We start from the raw sequence: 18,154 nt of genomic DNA, 5'->3' as shown, positions 1-18,154 counted from the left end.
AGAAAAGGTCTGAACCGTCTACCACAAAATGCTTTTGATAGTGTTTCTGCAGTGATTAACTTTCTCCCTTCCTTGTTTCTCCTGATGAATAATTTAATTTGAGCATATTTGCTTCAGATTGTGTGTATGCATGTGCAGTTGTGTGTAGATAATATAAAGATAGAATAGAACCCATAGCCAAATAATGGAAGGGTAAAGTGGATTTACATGAAATCCTTTCGTAATAAATCGGTTTCATTTAGGTACTGCTAACAACTGCCTGTGTGTGTGTGTGTGTGTGTGTGTGTGTGTTAGATGAGGGGGGTGGTTTGCATAAAGAATTTGGCCAACTATTTGCTTTAGGTGGTAGTGGAGAAACTCACGTGCCCCGTTCTGCAGCATAAAGTCTGAATTTTGAATAGCTTACAGGCCTGGTGTCACCACAGTCTCCTGCCATGCCCAAAGAGCACTGGGGTAACCTTCTCCTGACTCCTGCCACTTATTCCATACATTAAAGTAGTTGCACAATTGTACAGTGGTGCCTCGCAAGACGAAAAGAATTCATTCCGCTAGTCTTTTCGTCTTGCGATGTTTCTCGTCTTGCGAAGCACGGTCCGTCGCAACTGCGCCTCTTCAAGCGGCTTTAAAAAAAAGCGCAAGACGAAGCAAGCCCATAGGGGAATTCGTCCAGCGAAGCAACGCAAAACCGAAAAACCCTTTCGTCTAGCGAGTTTTTCGTCTTGCGAGGCATTCGTCTTGCGGGGCACCACTGTAGTTGCTAATGTGACACATTTGCTTCAGAACTACTGGTGTGCTTGAGCAGATCTGAATGTGTGCTATGCCTTGTTGTTAGTTGATTTCTCAGTTGTGTACTACTGCCTACCTCTTGAGGTGAAAGTTGTGAGAGGCCATCTGTTACAGAAACAGACTTATATTTAGTTTCACAATTATAAGCTGCTAAGAACAATGCCCATCTTTGGATGTGGGCAGTAGCTGTCTCTGGAATTCATCCTACTAAAAGCAAAATGGGCAGCAGGAGTTAATATTATTAGTGTTAGTTTCCTATCATGCAGGGAAGCAGGGAATGGCCAAGCTTCCTAACTCCCCAATGAGGGCTTAAAGCTTTCTGATCTAATGGAGCATAGTTGATCTCTGTAGGGCTTAAATTTCTGGAAGCAAAACAAGGCTACGGCCCATTCTCACCCACCAGATACTACATGAGAAATCACAGCTCCAGTCCCAAAGGCTGAAGTGTCAACGCCAATGAGATTTCTACCGTGGGTTATAATGTCTTAACATTTACTCTGAAGCGATAAGCCTTTTCACCTCTAGAATGGTTCTTTTACATTGCCCAGCCCATTCCCAGTGTCACCTTTCATAGCAACCACTTCAGTATTCATGCACAACATTTCTGTGAATACTTTGCAAGCCAAATAAATGGATGAACATGCAATATATTAACTACATGAGGTGCTTTCTGAAATTATGTGCAGCCAAATTTCTTGCAAATGTGCTCTGGATAATCCTCTTCACTGGATTCTGAAAGAATAGTGCTACATGGGGCATATCTAAAGCCTGGGATACATTGGGAGTATCTAGTCTATGTCAGAATCCAGATGTAGATACCACTCTACTACCTCCAAAGTGGAGATAAGATGTTTGAGATGTAGGCTCAGGTGTAACTGCTGTCTCATAAACTCTCCCCCCCCCCCACCTAAAATGTACACTTGACTAAAACAAGCATTACACTAATGATACACATTAAATGGGGGGAAACTCATCTCACTGGAAACAAGCACAGTGGAAATGGAAGACTTCTATTGCTCTACCTTCTTGCAATGTTAGTAGTTATTTTTGCTCAGGGTAATGCATTTTATTTATATTATTTCATAAAATAATTCACTCGATTGGAAAAAAAATATTTACGGGGAACAACAGTAAAAAGTTATACAGGCATCTCCCCATTTACACAGGGGGTTACATTGAGCTCTTTTTAAGGGAAATTGGCCAAAACGACACTGCCAACATGGGTTGCCATATGCTTGGATTTTCCCAGACATTTTTGCCGATTTCTGCCTGGACACTGCTTCCGAGTATGTCCAGGAAATTTCAGACACATGGCAACCCTAGCAAACACCCCATTCTGCCCCTATCTAGGTCTTCAGCATACCACCATATCAGTCATTACTTGCATTTATCACCTCGTTGTTGTTGTTTTTGTTCTATCCATATGCACACATGGAAGTTACCTCAGTGTTGTTAGAAAAGGCTACCATTTTAAAAATCAAAATATTTTTACATAAATCTTCCTTTTAAAATCTTGTTTTGCTTGATGCTTTTCAAGAAATTACATTAGCATAAGATGAGTGGTCAGAAGGCAGATTAACATATTTTCTAAGAGTAATTCAGTTTCCACAAACGTGTTCTTTTAATATGTGCTTGTCATTAATTTTTTTGAATACTTCATTATAGTTAGTAAGAATGTTTGCAGAGGAAATTTTAAAAATAACATAAAATGCAGAATTGAATCCTATAGTGTCTCTCTTTAAAAGATAAGAGACCTAAATGGATTGAGGTTTCAGAGGGTGATAAATGAAAGCTGCTTTTATCATTCCTATTTCACCCAAAGGATTTAAATAGAAAATGCTTCTAATTTTAAAACTCCTTTTCTCAAAGCATATCCTTGCTAATTGCTTATGTGCTCCCATTAGAATAAAAATGGCCTGCCTTTCCACTGTAACTAAATGAGGGCTAGCTGCTGTTTCACACTGCTGTTAATTAGCCAAGTCCCAAATTCATCCTCTGCTGATGAGATTGCTCTAATAGTGCCTGAGCATTGCTTGTTACAGACACATTAGATCCGTGTGAGCCAATGGAAAGCTGTCATCGTGCTTCCATTTTAGATTTTATCAATGTGTTCCTGTTACCATAGCAACTGGAATCAACCTATCTTGGGGGGGGGTGCTTTATCTTGCTGGCTTTTATAGCTGGGAGCGTGCCCCACTGTGCACCATGTGGTTCAGATGATTAGTTTTTTTTCTTCACAGAGACCTTAACTGGCAAAGTGTGTTGGGATTAAGATAAGCATAATTTATTTTGCGAGTGGGGAGGGGTCTGCACTTAGGCTTGTCACTTCCCACCTCCCTTCCACTCCCAGTCATAAGGAAACCAACATTTTTCATAGGTGGCTTGGCAGACAATGAAGCAGATGTGATTCACACCAGAGGAGCCGGCTTTTTTATATATATATATATAAAAGTTGTATCCAGCATAGTTACAGAACTGAGGAGTTTCCATATGATGCTGTCTCAAATCTTCTGGGATCACAGGACGTTTCTACTCAGCAGAGTGTGATATTTGCTTGTCTTTTCCCTAGGAATTTGTGAGCTCTAGGGGTGCTTTCTGAGCAGCCCCCAAGAATCCTGACCGGAATATATGCAAATGATTTATTATCAAAGAGCTTTTGGAATGGCTGGAAGTAGCACTGTTATTGTTTTCTCCTCCTTTTGTTTGTGTGTAATAGCAACTACTGTCTATGTGGATGAACTCAGGGAAGATTAGCTGAAATGAGGAGCAACTAACAAAGTAAACGAATTTGTAGCCTTTGTGCTACTGTCTCTTTGTATTAAAGTAGTTCATGCACTGTAGCTATGCAGGTGCGGTGCCATGTGGATAAAGATCTTGCATATATTGGTGGCAACTAGAAAATACACGGCTGTCTGCCTAGAAAAGGGGAGGGGTATTGTATGCAATACCGTTTGGTCTCTCTCTTTTTTCTCCTGCAAAAAGTAGGACATTGTGTGTGTGTGTGTGTGTTTTTTAAAAAAATAAAAAGCGAAAAAGATTCCACTTGCTGCAGTTGAACTGTTTTAAAATGCTGAAGTTAAAGGCCTTCTGCTTGGATTACTGGCAGTTTCTATGTCTCCAGCCTCTTCATGGCTTCTATAAAAGGTAAGGAAATATGAAATCTAAAATGCTTTTCAGTAGTAAATGGCTGCAGGCTGCTGCATTCACTTGCTGTAAGGCACATTTGCATGGTGTGGAAAGGGGTGTGGTGGGGAAATTAATGCAGACTTATTACAAAGGGTGTAAATCTGCTTGTTCCTTTTAACTATAGTAGCCATTGCTACTTCTTCTCTGCCTGGATGATGCTGTGCTGTGGATACCATTTAATTTGACACAAATAAGCTAAAACAGCCCTTGTTTATTTTAATTCACTCTGATTTTCTCTCACACACAAGAAGAACAGCTGTTAAATGCTAAGTTTTTACATTACGGAATTGGTGCTTGGTTATTGTTTTGGAATGTCTTGGACTTTTATGTAATGTAGATTAATGTTCCTACAAGGAAAAAAGTTTTAATAGAACAGTTTGTTTCATATGGTATGAAATCAATTGCACACCACAGCAGCTCTGACAGAAAACTGAAATGATAGATGGTGACCGATGGTCAGAAGTAATGGGACAGGGTGCCGGATGCATTGTTCTTGCCAAAGTAATGGAATAACAGCATAAGCAATTTAATTTGACATGTGTGGTGCACTTATCCTGATGTTTTTATCTAATCTTCAGAGGTCTCAGTATTCAGAATAGCTTATTAATGAAGAAAATATGTATAAGTAGTTCAGTATTCACAGCAAAACATGAAGGCTGTGGTATTCCACCCCCATAAAATCATAAAGTCCATTTTAAACACAGAAGGTGCTTTTTGTGAATGATAATTGCAGGTTTATTTATTGTATGAAGATTGCAGGGGTGAAAGGGAAACTCTTCCAGTCGTTTTCAATGAATTATGCCCTTTTAAATCATGATATCTAAGTAGACAAACATAGTTGGGACCCTTTGCTTTCCTACATCGTGGGAGAAGCGTGTAAACTCCTTTTTAAAGTTAAGTTTCTAAACTTAGCAAAATCATGGTGCAGAAGATTGAACTTCACTTTTAAAGGATGGACAGTTCATTCTTATATTTACTGTTCCAGTTAGATATATTTGTTCTTAAAATGTTGGGTGTTTTCTTTCAACTCTGTAATGTAATACAATTTAACTATAGAACACATTTTTCAACCCTGCTAACACATGCCTAATTAGTACTATTTCATATTAACTGGAATAAATTCTAATTTATTCCCTTACAAATACCTCCTTATCCATCTATCTGTATTTAGAGTTTACCCTGCAACTGAAAAAGTCTGGATTTACATACAAGAGTAAACATGCAATGCAAAAATAAATAAATAAATTATGGCATTCAAAGCTCTGACTGTTTTTAAATGGGTCACAAAGGACATTCAGAAGATATTTAAAGAAAACATTTTTTCCTGCCTAAAAAGTGACAAAAAGGTGTGTGAAAACAGGATTGCACATAATGCATGATGAATGTAAAAATATACTACCCAGTTTCTAGTTCTTCTTCATTAGAGGTTTATGTCTTGTTCTTAATGTTCTTGGGAAAATGCCAGAAGGCCAACAAGAAAAGTGTGGGCATGTGGAGAAAGTGTGAAGGTGTGGGTGGATGTGCAAGAATGAGCATGTCTTACAAGACCTGAAATAAAAATCTGAATTTGATTAATACTTTGTTCAGCAGGTGTTCTGTGTGTAGACGTTAGACCGTGCCATTCAGATTTTTATCACTCTTTCATGCTAAAGCTACATAAAGGGAGAAAGGATTTTGCAAATGCAGCTAAAAGAAAAATGTAATCACTGGTTTCCAAGCTATTAAAATAACACAAGACAGTCAAGACACTCTGCATCCAATATCATGCACCCACTCCTTGAACAATGTGAGAGACCTGAGGTTGAAAAGGATATAACTGGCAATGATGCACTGAAATATTGCATAAACATTTAATCTGTTTTTTGAATCAAACTATTTTACATACTTTCAAGTAAAAAACTAGCACTGTCTTTTATAGGTGCAATGCTATTGCTACTGCTGCAGTAAAATCTAGTTTATTTTCAGAATAACATGCATTAAGAAATTATTGGAAGGTACAAAATGGCCTTGGGTGACCTCCTAGGCCTTGTCGTTTCTGAGGAATGAAAAACGTGAGACCACCTCAGCTGTGGGTCTGGGGGACTTGCTCCCTGCCTGTAATTCGTGGTTTTTTCCCTCTTGTATTTTTATGTTGGGACCACCCTGAAATCTGTGGGTGAAGGACAGTATACAAAATTAAATAATCATAATAATTAATATGCAGGAATCAGGAATGTCTGTCTTGTTTCTCTTGTCAACCCAGGACAACAGCTCCTGTACTGTGTATATTGTAAATACATATTTAAAAAATGCAATGCATGTTATCTCTAGTGACTGGAGTTCTTTGTTGTAGGGCAACTCAGATCCTCAGTATGTATAGGCCAAATCTGTATTTAATTCAGATATAGCCTCTTCATTTCCCCCATGCTTTCAAAGGTTCAAGTGTCCATTTAATCTGTGACAATCTGTTATACAATCATATGACATTACTGCAGGTTATGCAAAGAATGACTAAGTCAAGTGTTCTGTTTCTATAATGCAGCAAGTGAGAAATGTTGCTATTAACACTATATAAAAAGTAAAGTAAAAGGTGGTAAAAAAAATCTGTTCCCAGCAATGGTAAACACTGAATCACTAACATTCTTTGAAGGTCAGTTGCTCCAATCCTTCACACTTGGTCAGAAGTAATATCTGGAGAAAATAGTTCTCACAGGGATGTTGCTGAAAAGGACCTCTACGTGGCAACAATCCAATTGTAACAAGTAGTTGCTATGGGGAATTGTGTCATTGCGTTAAAGTCCACACCCCACCCAACAAATATGCCAGGAATATGGTACTGGTGTGTGGAGAGTTATAACATCATGGACAACTGTCTAGGCACTTAGCATTCTACAGACAATGGCTGGAGCAGGGACCACTCTCGTCGTTCTCTACAACTTCTCCATGGAACACGCAGTGTGCATTCCATCCTTAAACTGAGTGCTTCATTGCATTTTTGTATGTTGAATGGATTATGTTAACCAGAATGCTGACGAAACGTGGACAATGGTCTGAAGGTTCACAAACTATGCTTTATGAAACCCAGAACAGTCATTGGGACTGAGCTATTCTGCCTGGCCCCTTATCTCCTCCCATTGTTTGCCAGATTCCTGTAAAGATCCTGGCTTGTATTAAACCAAATTTCTTCATTATATCCAACCTGGAGAATTCTGGCTTAGTGTCAGTTAACAAGCCGGGGGAAATAAGACTAGGTCACATCCTCCCTGTTGCCCCCTTGAGCTCCTCCCCTTGCTCTGGTGCTTGTTCACAGCTTTAGCCTTAATGCATATTCAAATTGGGCCACTCAGACACTTAGGAGCTATTTCTCTCCCAATATTCTTGTCCAAGACCCTTAAGGCCTATATTACTTTCCTGTCTACCTTCATCATGTTTACACTGTATTTGCACAATAGAAGCCACTAAGGGAGTCATTAGCCTTAATTTACATGCAATTTGAAAGGAAGGCACAGATGTTGTAGATCATGTGTGTCATTATGGTCATCTGTTTTCGCTTTTGTTTAGGCCCCTGTTTTGTTGTATCAGTGGCAGGCAGTGGCATTATGAGATTAATCAGTTTTAACTAGAGTACATGGTTTGTACTTTCAGTATAGTGATAGGATACAGTTATATTACATTGTCAGTCATAAGGGTTTTTTGGAACACCAGTGGTTTCAGAAGTGACAGCTTCTATGGGCAAAATTGCCTAATCCTTCCTGTCCTTACATTACTTTACTTTTGAGAAGGGGGCTTGCACATGCAGGGAAATGAATCCACTTCTGAACCCCTAATTTGTGCATTACTGAAGCATGTCTGCCTATTCTAAATCTTACTCTGCCCTGCCCCCCATTTTATTTTTTTTATTTTTTTGTTCTTCTGTTTCTGAGAGGATTGTACCATGTGCTTAGAACTTCAGTTTCATCAGTTTGGAGATAAAAGGAAACATTAATATTAAAATAAGTTGCTATTACATAGCTTCTTCGAAGAAATAAAAGCTGTTGGACATCATTCATACTATATAATAATGAAGTGAGAAGAATTGCTTATACATTTGTTTGGAGGGGGGAACAGTATGCAGGAAAAAGAGTTAATGCAATTTGAGCTATTATGTGTATTTATAGTCCCTGTGAGAGAGGCCAGTTTCCTCCTATCTTGCAGCCTAGGTAAAGGGACCCCTGACCATTAGGTCCAGTCGTGGCCGACTCTGGGGTTGCGGTGCTCATCTCGCTTTATTGGCCGAGGGAGCCGGCGTACAGCTTCCGGGCCATGTGGCCAACATGACTAAGCCGCTTCTGGCAAAACCAGAGCAGAGCAAGGAAACGCCATTTACCTTCCCACCAGAGCGGTACCTAGTTATCTACTTGCACTTTGACATGCTTTTGAACTGCTAGGTGGGCAGAAGCAGGGACCAAGCAACGGGAGCTCACCCCGTCGTGGGGTTTCGAACTGCCGACTTTCTGATCGGCAAGTCCTAGGCTCTGTGATTTAACCCACAGCGCCACCTGCGTCCCTCATCTTGCGGCCTAGTCCTGTGCATACTGTTAAAGGTTGCTGGGAGAAGGGGCTAAACCCTTGAAATCATTAAATACTACAATTTTGACTATTTGGTATATGAAGGGAGCTACAAAGCTACAAGCTACAAGCTACAAAGGAATTCCTGGGCTAGCCTGTTCAAAAGGACCTCTGTCCAAGCTTAGGACCATTAAGAAACAATACAGGGCCATTGGCAGCGCAAGAGAACTGTCCTTCCCCCCTGCCCTGAAGTGAGAACAGAGATGGGATTTGGAAGGTGGCCAAGGTAACTGGGCGTGATGTCACAGGAACAGTTTGGGGCCTTTGGCAGGAGGCTTGGGATAGCTGAGAAAAGCCCAGAACCATTTTGGCAGGCTGGCTGAAGGCAGGTTGAGAGAGAGGCCTTGGACTCCACTGCTGCACTGCTGTGGAGAACAAGCCCCTCTTGAGATGACTATGTGGTAAGATCTGGACTCCCTCCATCTAGATTCAGGTGTAAATATGTGAATAAATCATATTTTTTAAAGCCACAACTACCTCTGTCATGTCTTTAGTTCTCCAAAGAACCACAGACCCTGGTTGAAGGCCAAGAGCCCGTGCCCGGCTTGGCAGGGATTGGGGTGGCCTGTAATATTATATACCAGGAAATAAATGCCACTGAGTTTAATGGGACTTGCTTCCAAGTAAGTATGCTTAGGATTGGATATCAGCTGGATTGCTATCTATATTGCCTCATAAATAAGTCCTGCTCCTTGGGGACCCTGCATATCATGAGGAAGACAATAGCAGTAAGCTGGAAATCAAAGGGGGGGAGGGATGAATAGAGAGACCTGTTCTGAACTTGTATGTAGAGTTCACGATTGTAGTTGTTGCTAAGAACAAATGCTTTGCTTTCATTTGACAGTGACTTCACCCAGAGCTGGCCTGTGAGTCACAGTGCCTGCAGTACAGCTCGCCAAAGAAGCTAGTGTTGGGGAAATTTGCTGCAACTGCAAAGCAGCTGAGTGTGTATATCCTCCTTTCCCTCCTCTCTAGCATATACTGTCATTCCATATAATTTTTGCAGCATGTGCTGTGCATTCTGCAGAGAGTCTGCTTCATAATAAAATGATGGGAGACAGCCAACCAAAGCAAACCTCCAAATGACACACACGGAGCAAATGCATAAATAATGTAAAAGCTTTCAGCATCTTTCCATGCAAAGCAGTTAGTACACGCAGTCCTTGCATTTGTGACCCTTTGCTTAGCTCTCAGGTTATGTAAATGGAAAAACACCACTGTCTGTCCTATGATAAAAGGCACTTCATATGCTTGCAGTCCTAACAACACGTGGTCTGAAGTTGGAAAAAACTGCTACTTATTGTGGATTCTCTAGGAATTTAGAATATCGTGTTTTACTCTCACGGCACCTTTCCTGGTAATATATTTTGCCTTGGGAAACTAGTATGTGGAGAAATCTGTGTCTAATTCTTCTTCATATTATCACAGTGTATGCCTTCCTTTCAGGTGGATTTGCACAGAGCATTTCTGGTCCCCAAGGGCACATACTAAGTTGCAATTTCTGTCACTTCCTAGTATGATGCTTACAGATACCATATATCAGGAAAGCAGCCAAAGCAAAGGGTAACAGTGAGTGTAAAATCAGACCTTCTCCCTTCAACTATGTGGTTAAGTGTGCAGGAGGGAGTGCTATATACAGGAAGCTGCTAAAGGTATTGGTAAGATGCACCTGGGTTTGTTTGTTTTTTACTTCTTGTTGCTGCAATTCATAATAATAATAATAATAATTTATTATTTATACCCCGCCCATCTGGCTGGGCTTCCCCAGCCACTCTGGGCGGCTTCCAAAAGAATATTAAAATACTATAATACATCAAACATTAAAAGCTTCCCGAAACTGTTTGAGTGGAGATTTTGTTCATTTCAACAGCATTTATATACTTAATAATCAGAGTCTATAAGCTCATCATCATCACTATCATTATTTTGATTTTGCTCCCAGCACAGGTATTCTGGGAATGAGAACAGTTCCTCCCCACAGGGCACCGAGCCAATGGAACTCAAAACAATGGTGTAGCATACTTGAGAACATGCACAGAACAGAAGGCAAGAGGGGGTGGTCGCCAAATTTTGTCCTAGCTCAGGGCACCATATTATGAAAGTCTACCCCATTGTTCCACAAAATAAATTATGGCTAGTGCAGACCAAGATTTATCAAGTCCAGAATCCTGTTTTCACCCAGATGTTTTCTGAGAGCTCACAATCAAGTCTACTGGTTATGATGGCTCTTGCTACCATTGAAATCAGACTCAGGATCCATCCACTGAAGTGTCCTGTTTTCAACAATGGCCACCAGATGCTTCTTAGAGACTTGTAACCAGGGCATGAAGCCAACAGCCACACCCTTGCCTCCATCTCCCACACAGAAACTGGTAATGCCTCTGCATCTGCAAGTTCCTTTAGCTCTCATGCCTAATAGCAATTGATAGCGTTACTCCCCCTTTAAAGCTACCTAAGACAAGGGCTAGGGACGCGGGTGGCGCTGTGGGTAAAAGCCTCAGCGCCTAGGGCTTGCCGATCGAAAGGTCGGCGGTTCGAATCCCCGCGGCGGGGTGCGCTCCCGCTGCTCGGTCCCAGCGCCTGCCAACCTAGCAGTTCGAAAGCACCCCCGGGTGCAAGTAGATAAATAGGTACCGCTTACCAGCGGGAAGGTAAACGGCATTCCGTGTGCTGCGCTGGCTCGCCAGATGCAGCTTTGTCACGCTGGCCACGTGACCCGGAAGTGTCTCCGGACAGCGCTGGCCCCCGGCCAATAGATGTGAGATGGGCGCACAAACCCCAGAGTCTGTCAAGACTGGCCCGTTCGGGCAGGGGTACCTTTACCTTTACCTTTAAGACAAGGGCTGCTGTCACACCAAATAAATAAATTACTTTCTTTTTCTGTTCTGAAATCACTGCTAATCAATTTCATTGGATGACCCTGAGTTCTAATATTAGGAAAGGGGGTATTGTTGTCATGAAGCTTAATCATCAGAAGTAATAACCTTCTGTTAATACCCATATTGGCCAATTTGGCCCAGAGCCTACTCCTGGATACAGAATCAAATGCTGCCTTTAGGTCCACAAAGACCGCTCCTTCAGGAAAGATAATTGGAGCGTAAAGGGAAACGCCATTGAACAGACTAAGACCTTCCAATACTTGGGCATTACTTTCTCTTACAATGCCAAATTGTCAACACACTTGTCCACATCAGCTATATCAGCAGCAAGAAGTGCAAATGCTATCCTTAGATTATTCAGAAGGAAAGGAGCTGGCTTCCTCCCGATGGCCCTAACAGTCTTTCAGGCAAAATCTTTAGCCCAACTCCTATATGGCTCTCAAATTAGCCCCACTGCCAACCTTAAGACCCTTGAAACAGTACAATCTAAATTCTTAAGATCATTATTTGCTACCCCTAAGTGTACACCTAATGCAGTCTTAAGGCAAGAGGCAGGACTGCCCAGAGTGGAATTAAAAGTCTGGGAACAAGCAATATCCCTCTGGCAGAAAATCCATTGCAATCCTAAGGGACTATTACCCTGCTTCCTGGCCACAGTTCCCTATCCTCCTTGGCTCATGCAAATAACTAACACGATCAAACAAATTGGCCTAAACCCTGAAAATCTTTTTATTGGAACTTTGAACAAGGCAAAAGCAATTATCACTCGGAGACTTTATGATATCGAACTGCAACAAGAAGGTACCCTACTCCCGGAGACGTATAGATGTTTAAAAACTTCACCTAATTTTGCAGCTGCCCCTTACTTAACTAACATCACTAACGAAGCCTATAGATGGGCCTTCTCTAGAGCCCGCTTTGAGACAATGCCCTCAGCAGTGCTGTATGGCAAATTCACGCGGGTCCCAATGCATGCGCGTCTCTGCTCTTGTATGTCTAATAAGGTAGAATCTGTCACACACATTCTTCTATTTTGCGAATTTTATAGTGAAGAACGAGTTCAACTTATTTTACTGCTTCTATCAAAATTTATACCCCTTCAATATTATTTGGAATCCTCCCCTGAAATTCTTCGAAAATAACTCCTGGAAGATTCCTCAAGCTCAATATCATATGAGGTGGCTAAATTTTGCACTTTAGTAATTAAGAAGCGTAAATCTCTTCTGTTGAATGGCACACTGCAAAGTTCCCTTGTGTAACCTTTTTTTTTTTCCCCCTCTGAGGTTGTCGTTGATTTCTTGTTGTTTGATCTTGTGGTGTTTAGTGTCACTGGCTTTGGCAGCAATAAAACTTGAAACCTGATTAGGAAAGGGGGGGAGGAACCACACTTCGTCTTTCACTCCATTTTTGTCGAGCATTCATTCAGTTTGGAATAGATGCTATTGGAGTCCTTTATTGTCTGCTTGAGTTTTCACCATCCTACATAAATGGAACCCCAGAGGTAAAAGTAAGCATAAGGCGTGTGGAGGCCAGACTTTTGCAGATTAGACGCTTCAAAACCCAAATGTGGGTTGTAGCCCAGCCAATGTTAAAGTAGACCCATTGAAATTACTAAACCTATGTCAGTCATACCTGTTCATTTCAATGGGCCTACTAGGCCTAGTATTAGATACATCTCTATAACTTTATATTATAGTGGTGGAGGTAAGGCAGTCAAGAGAATTCAAAGATTCTGTGTAAAAGGAGGCATTCTAATACCCTCAAGTGAGCAGGTTCTTCATACAAATGACAAGCCAATGTTCAGTGAAACTGTATTGGATGAGACATGAATTTTCAGGTGGGGAGTTGGACAGCTATTTAAGTGTTCATGGAAGACAATCATACTCGGCTACGAGTGATTGCCAAAGAAGGAGAAGATATCCAGGACTAGAGATGTACAAAGTCTCATTAGTGGAAATGAAGTGCACAACATTGTTTCTTCCATCAGGGAAGCTGAAATTTGTAGTTCCTGTCAAGTTTCCTAGCTTCATGTTGAGTTCATGGTACTGTTTACCAGTAAAGCAAGGCAGAAGACCTAGCGAGATTCTTATGAATGAAAGAGACTAAGATAAGTATTTGAATACTGCAGCGCTAGGAAACAAAAAGACCAATGCAGGCCACTTTCAGAACAATGATGCTTTTATCCTTTTATTCCTTGTTTTGTTTATCTGCTAAACAAAGCCCTATAGATTGAGGGAGGCTTTTTATATTAACTTGTTTATTGTGAAGACAACTTTTATTCCAATTTGTATTTATAACGTTCTTAATATAGTTGGGGCCCTATACAATGATTTCCCAGCCTTAACACACACACACACACACACCCCACACACCTTCAAGCTAATTCTAAGACAGATTGTTTGTTTGTTTGCAATTTAAAGTTTACATACTAGAAAATGCATTCATTTGTTAAAACCCATTTCAAGATGGCAGACTTAGGAAAATCCTGTGCAAACATTTTTGAGAAGTTATGTCCAATTGATTTCAATGGGTCTATTCTAAAGATGTCTAAATTCAGATTCCTAATTTCCGCAGCACATTCTTTGCTCTCAAATAAACTGTGTTACTGGTCACTTCCTTTTTTCGTAAGTTAAACCAAGTATGCTGATGATGAGTCAAAAGCCACTCCAAAAAGAGATACTCCCCATCTTTGATTTCAGTCATGCTGAAAAACTTTATGTTCATTTTAACTATGTTTATAAAGTCATCCATTCCAATTTCCACTGTAGTCACAGCAAAATAAACATGTTAATTTCTTGTGCTTTGCATTTGGTTTTCTTAAGATCAAACTACATATTACATTAAAGACCTAGTATGGAGCTCTATGTGGTTGTGTGTGTTTACACTGGAGGGCCAATCCAGATCAAGAGCACATGGAGAAGTTTAACCCTTCCCATCCATGCAGAATGCTGAAATCGAGAGAAAGAGAAACAGAGACAGCCCCAATGCCATATAGTAAAAGATGGGGGGGAAGGCTTCCACTGGCACCAATGGGTCCTTTCCCTCTTTTGTCACTTAGTGAGTTAGGAAGGGTAGAGGTTCTGGGGGTCAATGCAGTGGGAGGGGAAAGATTTAGCATCTACCCACCCTCTACACTGTGGTCCTGATCTGGATTGTCCTGGATTTTATTATAGTAAAAAGCACACACACACACACACACACACACACACACACACACACACACACAGCTACAGATTACAAATTTAACTTAACATGTAGTTTGTTCATTTTAAATCATTTATAACCTGAGTTTACACCTGCAATTCAGCACCTCTTCCCTTACTTTATCACTGCATTCCAGTTTTCCTTGAGCCTGGATCAGGAGCTGGGTGGGAAGAAGATTGCTGTAATGCCAACCCAGATGTATGAATTAAATTAATTCCATGCCCCTAAACTAACAACTGGTGGCCTGTTGCCCTGTTAGGAGAAAGATGCAGAGCAGGGATGGTTTACAGAGAAGGAGTTATGTCCAATGGCTTAAGGAGATTTATGTCCAATGGCTTACGGAGAAGGATTTATGTCTGCTGGTGATGGCCATAGCAAAAGGATCCATCAAGGTTAAATTATTCCCATCAGCACAGCAAATCAAAAGATGGATATCATTTTATTCCAGATGTGTGGTAAGCAAAAAGTAATCCTTAATTTGCATACAGTAACTATGGAAAATGTATTAGTGGGATATTATCAGTAACTTTAACTGCGTAGCCATATAAAATCAACTAACTTCCATACAAGGTGTGACCCTCATACAGCTTATTGCTGTTTCACTGAAACATTTACATTTCAGCTACTGAAGTATAACTGAGTGTCCTAGCTGACTGATACATTATATATAATAAGAGGTTTAGATATTCATTCCTACAGTGTGTGTTCATGCCCAGCATTGGAAAATGACTCATTACTTCTTTTGGCGCTAGACAAGTTTTTAAAAATCCAACTGCTGGCTGTTCACACAGACTACACTGTATGATTTAAGTGCATTTTGTAAGCGTACTGTCCTAGCAAATGCTATTTTGGATCCCTGCAGACAAGAGTTTTTAAAAGCAGTAAAGGCTATCTGCTCTCTTACTGTAATTTTTTTAACTTGATCATCCGAAACAGTGACATGTTACTTTCCAAGCAGCCCTGAATGATCCTAGTTAGTGAATAATGTAAACAATTCTTGTAGATTGTAAAGAAAGCAGTAATTTGAGACCTCTGATGGGAAAGCTGGCTTCCCTCTGTGAATTGCTCAGTTCAAGTCAGTGGAGCTTGGAGGAATCGTTTTGAGTTCATGAATCAGAGCCTAGCTGTCTCCTGAAACTTGGCTAACTTTTGCTCTGCACCTTCTAAATGTACTACGCTGGATTCTTCAGAATAAGTGTGTGTTTTTCAACACTGCAGAGGAGGTCATGAAGGGAGATGGCAGCGCAATGTGGAATCTGATGTGGAAATACTGCATTTCAGTCAGAACAATCAGGTACCTTTTGAAACTTGTGTGCCTGCCCCCGTGGGCTTAGGTTGTTAGCAGTTTGCCCTTAGCTATGTTTCTGATGTCTTCTGACAACTATAGAGGTCTTTCATAATGGCAAGTGCTGATTTATGAAGAATATTTATCTTTCCTAACTGCTTGATTTCAACTGACATTGTAATCCCAAAATGTGTTTGCAACTTTGCAGAATTCTTTTGCGTAGAGTTGAATGTTAGAGGCTATAAAAAAATCTTTGTGAATATTTCTGCATTTACTTTTGCTTCTTTTGAGTCACAGATGTTGTGAGTGAACGATACAACTAAAAACAGCAAAAGGAATTGCTGGATCTAAATGTGCCCTTCTGTTGTATTCTCAGCCTTACTTGTATATCCTCTATGTTTAAAGGACCCTCTGTTTCAGTACAAGGACAGACTGTACAACAAGCTGGTCAGTTCATATTTGGACAATTCGTATTTGGTGTGCTGAATGTTTTTCCAAGCTCTGATACTGCAGGCTCTAGTGAAACTTATTTGGGGAGTGGCACCGTTAAGCAAGTTAATAGTGTTTACTTGCAGCGACTTAGAGGGTTCCTTCCTTATTCCTTTCATGCTATGACGACTTTATGTGGCTGAGCTGTATATTTTGAATGGGGTGTTTTGTGTTCTTCAAGGAAATGCGTAATCTAAATAATCACAGTATTTCACACTATGTAATTATTCACTGTGCTAAAAGGAACAGTCTAGTCTGGATTTCTGCATGAACTTCCAACAACCAGTTCTGCTGTTGTTTTTAATGGAACTTGGCATTTACCATAGATTTTCTTTCTAAAATCTTAAGAGTAAAAACTCTGAGGAAGCAGTGGGTCCCGAGGGGGGTCCATATGATGACAAAGAGATACTCATTATAGAAAGTGGGATTGATTACTTGAGCTTCTTCACAAAATGTAAATAATGGTTTGGGGTCAGATGAGGGGCACTAGAAAAGCGACTTCCTGGTTTTAATTTATATAGACATGGTTTCTCTTATCTTATGAATATTCATCCTTACCCTAAAGACATTAAAAAGTAACCCTCAAGATGTATCCTCAGAAGGTAAACGCTTGTATGCAAAAAGTGTGTTGCATGAAAAACAAACACACATAGTCCCAAACACTGAGTATATTGAGCATCTCAGATGATGCATTAGTCAGATTTGCCAACAATTTTCTGGGTTCTCAGCATCTTCGTGCCCAGCAGCATCACAAGGAGATAAATCTTATAATTCATATTACAGTTTTTGTGGGTATAGCCCTATAGGCAAGCATTGCACTGCTAGAACACCACCTAGCACCTTAAAAGAACATACATCTATTGATCATGTTTTTGTTGTTGTTGTTGTTTAGTCGTGTCCGACTCTTCGTGACTCCATGGACCAGAGCACGCCAGGCACTTCTGTCGTCCACTGCCTCCCGCAGTTTGATCAAACTCATGCTGGTAGCTTCAAGAACACCATCCAACCATCTCATTCTCTGTCGTCCCCTTCTCCTTGTGCCCTCCATCTTTCCCAACATCAGGGTCTTTTCCAGGGAGTCTTCTCTTCTCATGAGGTGGCCAAAGTATTGGAGCCTCAGCTTCACGATTTTGCTTTTATCCCAAGCCTTTCCAAATACACCTGTCGTTTCCAAAGTTTTTAATTCTTGTGGTTTTAATATTTTAATATTATTCTGACATCTGTATTATATTTGGCATTCTACTTCTGTGCACCATCCAGATATTCTCTTAATGTAGAGTGGTTTATGAATTTTGAAATGAGCTTGTTTATTCTTTTAACAGTCCTTGGCAATGGTCACCATCCGAGAAATACTAGACTTAAACCACATTGGACATTATCAGTCAAATCGGCAATTGTAACTGGTCCTAGAAACCAGTCAGCAACTTCTCTAGCTAATTTAGTATTGGAGATAGCTGCTCCTTCCTATCTGGGCTTAAATCATGAAGTGAGCAGCCATATTATCTACAAGCTAATGTTAGAAGATAGTCCAAAGTAGAGTACCTTTCACTAATGCAATGAAGAGTTTAGAAAAATGTGGATGTTTGTTTGTTTGTTTGTTTGTTTATTATACTTATTATACATTATTTATTATACAAATAATCATTAAAGTGAAAGACTAACCAAGAATGTTTTAAATAGCTGCATAGGCTTGGTGGCATTAGAATTATATCTGAAAGTCAAAAGTAGGGATCCTTCT

The 18,154-nt window shown here is 40.4% G+C and overlaps 1 protein-coding gene across 12 annotated transcripts in view; it reads left to right on the top strand.

The window, feature by feature from the left end:
- Positions 1–18,154, top strand: part of IQSEC1 (IQ motif and Sec7 domain ArfGEF 1) — a 318,662-nt gene that overhangs the window by 154,559 nt on the left and 145,949 nt on the right. The window contains exon 1 of one of the 12 annotated variants that reach the window (XM_082211871.1): positions 3,803–3,930. The exons of 10 other annotated variants lie outside the window; for them this stretch is intronic. In XM_082211871.1, coding sequence (XP_082067997.1) covers positions 3,854–3,930 — 77 coding nt within the window. In that variant the 5' untranslated portion in view covers positions 3,803–3,853. Of the gene's footprint in view, positions 1–3,802; positions 3,931–15,756; positions 15,937–18,154 lie in introns of those variants that run through there. One more of the 12 variants, XM_082211873.1, reaches the window with a different exon arrangement.

This window comes from Podarcis vaucheri (assembly GCF_965113315.1).
Source record: "Podarcis vaucheri genome assembly, chromosome: 2".
NCBI lineage: Eukaryota > Metazoa > Chordata > Lepidosauria > Squamata > Lacertidae > Podarcis > Podarcis vaucheri.
This window is presented reverse-complemented; position numbering and strand designations above follow the sequence as displayed.